The sequence below is a fragment of the Otolemur garnettii genome, unplaced genomic scaffold (assembly GCF_000181295.1).
Source record: "Otolemur garnettii isolate 467f Iridium unplaced genomic scaffold, OtoGar3 scaffold00005, whole genome shotgun sequence".
NCBI classification, from domain to species: domain Eukaryota; kingdom Metazoa; phylum Chordata; class Mammalia; order Primates; family Galagidae; genus Otolemur; species Otolemur garnettii.
Window position 1 is genome coordinate 1,559,716 of NW_003852400.1, and position 8,427 is coordinate 1,568,142.

The following is an 8,427-nucleotide window of genomic DNA, read 5'->3' on the forward strand; positions in this document are numbered from 1 at the left end:
GATAGTAACACTGAAGCTGTACTGGGTGTGAAGAAGCTATGCTTTTCAGATCCTTTGAGGATAATAAATGTAATAAGTATGATTTTAAAGTATACATCTGTATTTTAGTTTTATGAGGTGAAAGAACTCTGAAGTTGCTCTAGTAATGTCTTGAATTACACATACACTTCAATGGTGGTATGGGAAATTTCCTTATAGCTGTCTAATTTTGATTCTTGATTTTATTAAAATGTTAAAAATAAATCAGTATTGGGTAAAACAAAAAAAAGTGGAAATAACAATAAAAGCCAATCCCATGTCTCACTCATGTTTTCAGTCAGTAATTTTATGTGATATAGTTTATTTTCTCTTATTTTCTTTGTTGGTACACTAATAGAGAATTTAGAATATGTAACAGAATTAAATCCTATTATATTATGACAATATTAAGTAAGCTTCTTTCTTAGAACATATCTGAAATAATATCCATTTGCTTCTTTTTTAATAAAATTTTTTTTCACATAGGTATTGTTGTTCACCAATCATGTTTCCTGTTGTTTTCTTTAAGCTGATTCTACTTTGCCTATGTTTGTGTGTCTGCAGCATGAACTATTTTAAAATAACACCAGTAGATTTCAGAAGTAACAAGTTTAAATAAACTTAGTCTAGAAGATAAGTTAATGAAATAATTTAACTTTTTAACAGACACTGAATCATCAGTGAAAGAAGAATTTCAATTATTTGGGCCTGGAAATGTATTAGCTTGACAGTTTAATCATTTACTTAGCCACAAATCCAGCAGTCTGTTTATATCAGTCTAGGCATAATCTCCTTATTGGTAGTGTTTCTGCTGGCTGCCTCGTCTTCCACCTGTATCTGCTTCCCTCTACTCCAGCTACTCTCCCAGCATACCAAGCACCCTTCTATCTCAGTACCTTTGCCAGTACTGCTACCGGGATCTGTATTTCCTCATAGCCTCCTTAGACTCCCTCCCTCACTTCGTTCAAGTTTTTGTTTAAATGTCACCTCAGAGAGGCATTCTCTGATTTCTTTCTATATAAGAATTCCCATCATTCTCTGTTCTTATTCCCTGTTTTTCTTTTTTATAGCACGTATTACGATGTGATACTCTGTTTTATTTATGTTTTCTGCATTCTCAATAAATGGAAGCTCCATGCGGGCTTTGGTTTTGTTTCACTAACGTATTACAAGCATCCCCAACTATGACAAATGCACAGTAGGCACTATACAAGTGTTTGTCGTTACAATGAATGAAATATAATAAATAGTATAAGTCTGCATGGCTCAGTTCTTAGCCAACTCTACAGAAGTCCCCCTTGTCTCCTCCTCCCACCCTCCTCATCCTTATCCTCCTCATTATTATCGTCATTCTTATTATTAAGACCATGTCTCAGTCTGTATGCCCAGGCTACAGTGTAGCAGTGTGACCATAGCTCACTGCAACCTCAAACTTCTGGGCTCATGGGAGCCTGCCATCTCCTTCTCCTGAGTAGGACTACAGGCGCATGCTCAGCTAATTTGAAGCCATTTATTTACTCTCTAAACAAATGGATGATTGTTGTCGGTTCAAGCATGACTCTTTTTATAGAGATTGATGGTAAATTTTAAATAAGCTCTAATACAGGAGTTCTCCGCCTGTGGGTCACGACCCACAGGAACTGTAGTAGGGCTGCAGCATTAGGAAGGTTGAGAACCACTGCTCTAATATTATACGTAATACTTCCAAACTTGTCATAACCCTTTAAAGGAAGACAAAAAGGAATAAGAGTATAGTATACACAGTTTTTAACTTTGTATTTTATAAAACAAATAATGACTAAAAGTAATTTTCATTCCAAATTGTCTTTGTTCTTGTCTTTGATAGTTTAAAAATTATCAGTGACTGCGCAGTTAGCACTTAAAGTTGTATACTTACCTTTTTGTTACTGGTTTTCCTACTTATATGTGCTTCTATTTCACGTTTTTTTAAGAATCCTACTCAAGTTGGAACAGCTCTTCAGGTTTTCCACAATCTTGGAACTTTGAAGGATACTATTGTTAGTGTTGTGGATGGATATTGTGCTACTGTGGAAGAAAGTATCAACAGTGCATTAGACATCAGAGTTTTGACTCAGCCTTCCCAGTCAGCTGTGAGAGGTATGGATGTCGTTTATATTTAGCTTCTTTATTTATTTATAACTGAGAAGTCCTTTGAATAGTATATGAAACACTCATGTTTCAAAGCAATCTAATGACTCATTTTTTAGTAGACAGAAAATGAGAGAAGAAATTATGTTTTAGAATTTATTTATAACTTTTTTGTCTAATCAGTGAGTTAAGCCGGCCAATTGGTATATTCAGAACTTCTAGATAAAGATCTATAAACTGTGGCATCATTTAGTTGGAGAGGAAACAGATGCAAAAAAAAAAAAAGGAACATATTTTTCTTCTAAAATTCTTATCCTCACATGTACTTTTTATTGAAACAGAAAACATTTCTTAAGGAATGCCATCTCTAACTCAGCTTTCTGGACTTTTCCTTATGATAATTTTGGCCTCAGGAATAGTAATGGCTAATAGTGCAGACAGAAACTGACAAAACCTTTAGGAACATGGCAAAGTCTAAAGAAAACTACTAAAGGAAAGTAGATTCAGGGTGGAGAGGAGTAGCCCTAGTTTAGCAGTCTGTACCCCTTTTCCTGCCAAGATCTACCTCGTGATTTATATATATAACACACTTTTCCATAGAAGAAGATAAGAAACACTATACATTATGCACACTTGTGGCCTACCCACAGTAACTCTTCTTTTATTCCCCCCTTACATTCATTCCTCACTCCTGTTAATATGGATAAATGGTGCTTTCTCCCAACGAAAACCAGGCACTATACTTTTGCATTAGATCTCAGTCCCAAGGAGATACCTTTTCTGGCTGTCCATATTTCTTTCTTTGCATCTCTTTTCCATCACATACAATGATGATTGTATTTTCTTCTATTTAAAGACAATCAAATGTGTCCTGAGTTCATTTCTTTCTTCAGCTCTACTATCCCATTTTTTTTCTTCAAAAAAATTCCCCAAAGCGTTATCTTGCCATTTCTGATTTTTCTCTTCCCATTTTTCTATTGAAGGTACTCTGTGTAATCATCACAGTGTTGTCCTAAAGAATAAATGAAAATAACCTATGAAGAATCAAAATAATTCCTGATAAATGGCTAACTATAAAAAAAAAAATTGCAGTCATTTATTGTTACTTTTACATTTGCTATCTAATTTGACCTTAAATAACACTGAATATATGTAACTCATAAATAAGTTACACAAGATAAAAAGAGATAAAAGAACCTTAGGTCTTAAGGAGATTTTAGAAGGTTAGCCTTAGCTTCTGAACAGGTCTGTATTAAGAGTATTCCAGAAGGAAATCTTTGAAAAGAAATTGCCAAAGGAGATTTTACTCCCAGCTTTTTCCAGCAATTACTCTGAGAAAGTTTGATATAATGTTCAAATTTCCAGGAGCAATTGAACCTCATTCCCTCTTGTGTTGTCAAGAATAGGGAAAAAATGAAAGCAATTATTCACCTGCTGTCAATCCTAATGTATGCTTCTCCCGTTGAAAGAATAAAGAATTTTAAAGCTGCCTTATTACCATTTGTTGAGAAGCAGATACCATGATTTGGTGTAGAAACCTTTAGTATCAATTCTTTATAATTTTCTTGAAAAGAATAATCAATATTGTTTTTAGTTTTTAGTGTTACATAGGGAGCATTAATGTTAATTTTCTAATCTCATTGGTTGTATTGAGGTTATGTAGAAGAATGTTTCGTAGGAGAGTTTTAGAAATATACATTAAAGTATTCAAGGATGATTGAGCATCATGTCACTAAATTATTTGCAGATGGCTCAGGAAAAAACTTCTTTCATAATAATTGCAAATTTTCTGTAAGTTAAAAATTATTTAAAAATTTTAAAAGTAACATAACACAGTTTTAAGGGGGAAAATGTTACCTGAGATATATAAAAAGGCTTTTAATTGAATAAGAAAAAAGATAGCTCAACTGATAGAATGGATAAAAAATAAAACCAGACCTGGTGATTCACCCTGTAATCTCAGCAGTTTGGAAGGTTGAAGTGGGACGATCACTTGTGGCCAGGAGTTATAGACCAGCCTGGGCAATATAGTGAGATTCTCCTCTGTAGAGAAAATCTGGAGGCTGAGGCAGGATGAGGGCTTGAGCCCAGGAATTTGAGGCTGCGGTGAGTTAGGGTAGAGCTACCGCACTGCAGTAGTCTGCATGATAGAGCAAGACACTGTCTCTCTTTGTTATTTATTTATTTATTTATTTGGCTGGGGGTTGGGTTTGAACCTGCCACCTCTGGCATAATGGGGCTGTTGCCCTACCCTTTTGAGCCACAGGCACCACCCTCTTTTTTTTTTTTTTTTCAAAGTGAAGCGGCAGTTCACAGAAGAATATATTCAATAAACATATGAAAGAATACTGAACTTCTTTTTAGAGGATGAACTACTTTTTAGAGAAATATAGATTAAATGCGATTCTATTTCTTTACATTGGCAAAATCTAAGAACTAAAAGCAGAAACTCCTATATGCTATTGTAGGAAAATAAAATGGTTCAGCTATTTTACTCAGTTTTATTAATTTGATCTCTAAGGTTAAAACAGTTTATACCTTATGACCTTATAATTTCTCTCCTAAGAATATACCCTAGAGAAATTCTGGCACATATGTATAAGAATTTGTATTGCATTATTGTTTTTGTTTGTTTGCTGTTAGAGACAGGCACTCGCTTTGTTAACCAGGCCGGAATGCAGTGGCATCAGTGTAGCTCACTATAGCCTCAGAATCAAGTGATCCTCCTGTGTCTGTCTTTAAGTAGCTGGGACTATAGGCACATGCCATCACACCCAGCTAATCTTTTTTCTTTATTATAGAGTCAGGGTCTCATTATGTTGCCCAGGCTGGTCTCAAACTCCAGGCCTTGAGTGATCTTCCTGCCTTAGCCTCCCAAAATGCTGGGATTATAGTCTTGAGTTACTGCACCCGACCTGCACTATTATTTATAATTGTGAAAAAGTTAAAAACCTTTCCTTTGATGGAAAAAAAATAGTTTATTAAGGGGATTACATATAGCATTTAAATAATAAATTTACCATCACAGTTAATTGTCAAAAATAGTACATGAAAAAGTTGCTCAAAGGTAGGTGAAGTATGATACTATCATAGATAGTTATATTGGTTTGCATGCATGCACTATAAGAATATAAATACATGCATTGGAATATTAATCACTGAATTCATGATAGCATTAGCTTTGAGGGAGAGAAGAAGGGAAATGGAACCAGAAAAGGAAGTGACCAGAAAATTTCACTTTTGTTTCTCTTAAACTTGGTGCCCTGTATTTATAACATTATATATTTTTTTGTATGCCTAAAATATTTAACAATAAAACCTAAATAAAGTCAAGCCATGAAGAAAGATAATGATGAAGAAAAGTAAAACATCCAAATTGTATTGCCTAAATACTATAGTTATTATTGTGTAGTGAACATTAGTCTGTACATTTCTCTACGCATTGTATATTGTACAAAGGTGAGTGGATGAATACATCGATAGGCATAAGTAGAATTTTAAGACATATGCTTTTTATTTATTTATTTTTATTCATTTATTTTTTTCTTGAGACAGAATCTCACTCTGTCACCCTTGGTACAGTGCCATGGCATCATAGCTCACAGCAACCTCAAACTCTTGGGCTAAAGAGATTGTCTTGCCTCAGCCTCCCATGTAGCTGGGACTACACGTGCCTGCCACAACACCAGGCTAATTTTTAGAGACGGGGTCTCTCTCCGGCTCAGGCTGGTCTGAACCTGTGAGCTCAGGGCAATCCACCAGCCTTGGTTTCCCAAAGTGCTAGGACTACAGATAGGAGCTACTGTGCCTCACTGACATATGGTTTTTGAACAATCTTTTGATTATAAAATAAAACTCAGAGATGTAGAAAACATAGGTGAAACAGGTAGCTTAATGAATGATTACCAGGTGAACACCACCCAGGTCAATTTTGCCAGGTATCCCAGAAACCTCTTTTGTGTGTTCTATGCCAAGCACAACGCCTGCCTTTGCCACATGTAATCATTAACCATTATTAGTCATTCCCTGTGTTTTTAGTTTTATCCATGTGTGTAAACTTAAGCTCTGTGGTTTAGGCTTGTCTGTTATAGACGTATGCTTTTTAAAATTAAAAGTATTTTATTTTAGTCCAACAGAATATAAGTTTATATTAAATTGACAGTTTTAATGAATTTTAAATTAATACTTTTCATGAGAAATATTAGGTCATAAAAGATATCTCTAAATTTAAAAATAATGAAGAAAATATTTCAAAAAACATTAAGAAATTCAGGATCTTCGTGTGGCTCCCGGTAAAGCCATTCAAGCCATTTCTGTGTTGATTCCGAGCATTATCAGCTTCCTCCCCCTCTTTTCTGTCTCTTTACCTCAAGCTCAAGCTTAGGGGCTGTTTCCTAAACAAAGTAAATACAATTTCATTATGATTTCTCCTTCACCTTTTCCCTCTTCATCACTTTGTACTGTTAAATATTACGTGATCCACCCACGGTCTATAGATCTCAGCTCTAAACAAAGAGTCACGAGAAGGCCTGTCTAAATGCTTACAGTTGATTTTACAAGCAGTTTGTTTCTTGCTAATGACCTAAGAGGTATCAGCTATCGGGTTTCTTCCTTATCTCGAATGATCTACCACATTTGGCATGCATGCTTCATAATCTCATGTTGGAAGTTTTATCTATCACTTGAAATTGATGTTTTTCTCTACCTTTTGTTTTTATTTTCATTGACTTTTGGGGGAAAAAGGTTTTATTCTACCAATCGTTATCTAGAAATCATTCTCAAGTATCATTTCTTCTTCTTCTTCTTCTTCTTCTTTTTATTTTTTTTTTTGTGAGACAGTCTCACTTTCTCACCCTGGGTAGAGTGCTGTGGTGTCATAGCTCATTGCAACAAACTCTTGGACCCAAGTGATCCTCCTGCTTCAGCTTCCTAAGTAGTTAGAACTATAGGTGCTCTGCCACAATATCTGGCTAATTTATTGATTTTTAGGAGAGATGGGGTCTTGCTCTTGCTCAGACTGGTCTTGAACTCCTGAACTTGAGCAATCTGCCAATCTTGGCCTCCCTGAGTGCTAGAACTTCTCAAAGCAATAATACTTAAGCTGGGCACAGTGGCTCAAGTGGTATTTCTTTCTGGAGCTCCTAGTTTCTTTTATCACTTCAGTAAAGCTTGGTTCATGACACTATTTATTCTATTTCTTGAATCTATTAAAGCTAACCTATGATGGCCTCGGTTAGGATGTTTTAATTATTCTCCCTCCCCTTCCTTTATACAGCTGTTCCTTGTTTGGTCAGTTGATTATTTCTATCATGTTTATAGCTTCAATAATATATATTTTTCTTGTGAGGATAAAAATCTTTACTTCATATAAGAAAGAAAAATCAAGGTTCTAAAACTAGTTGAACCATTATGTGTGTCTCGAGTTGAACCATTATGAACCATTATCTGTGTCTCAGTTTCTCCAGAGTAAATACAAACAGATAATAATATTTTATATTTCTGCTTTCATTTAGTTTAAGAGAAAGTGATAGGTTAATGAGTCTCATAATTATTTATAATAAAACCAAGCCATACGTATTCTAGGACTTTGGTTAATATTTTCCATTTTTCATAATGACACTATAAACCCTTTCTTCATTGCTATTATTTTAATATTCATGTAACTTGAGACAATTGTAGATTGTTACAATATTATCTCCTTCTTTCTTTTATCCTTTTCCTTAGAAGTCTTTGCACAACAGGGGAAATAATTTAAAAAATTAATTAGATCTCAATTTCAAATAAGAATTAAATTGATATTTTTAAAGCCAACATCTTTCTCCTAGATTTCCCTTTATTATTAGACTAAAAGAGTAATAGCATGTTCTTGCTAACAGAACATGTAATTCTGTTCTAAACATAGAACTGTTGAAAAACTAGAGTGAGGAATCTTATACATACAAAGTGCCTCTGTTTTTCTTCATCTTGCCTTAGTTAAAAGCAGAGACATAGCCTAACAATGGATGAGCTCTTCTACTGCCTGGTCTTAGTTTGGGCTGGAATTTACAATTTGGGATTACAGTTTCTTTTTTTATGTTGAAACATTTTAAACCTATACAAACAGTTTTGTGTGTGGTACATATTTGAACATTCTTAGACATTCTCATTCTCAGGAAATTTAGGCCAGGGGCACAGTGGCTCACACCTATAATCCTAGCACTCTGGGAGGCTGAGGCAGGAGGACTGCTTGAGCATAGGACATTGAGACCAGTCTGAGAAGGAGTGAAACCCTGTCTCCGCTAAAAAAAAAAATGAAAAAAT

General features: G+C 34.8%; 1 protein-coding gene across 1 annotated transcript in view; it reads left to right on the forward strand.

Annotated features, from left to right (window-relative positions):
- COG5 (component of oligomeric golgi complex 5) overlaps nt 1-8,427 on the forward strand; it is a 313,042-nt gene that overhangs the window by 162,986 nt on the left and 141,629 nt on the right. The window contains exon 8 of the mRNA XM_012812313.2: nt 1,971-2,136. Within this exon, the coding sequence (XP_012667767.1) occupies nt 1,971-2,136 (166 nt within the window). The remainder of the gene's footprint in view (nt 1-1,970; nt 2,137-8,427) is intronic.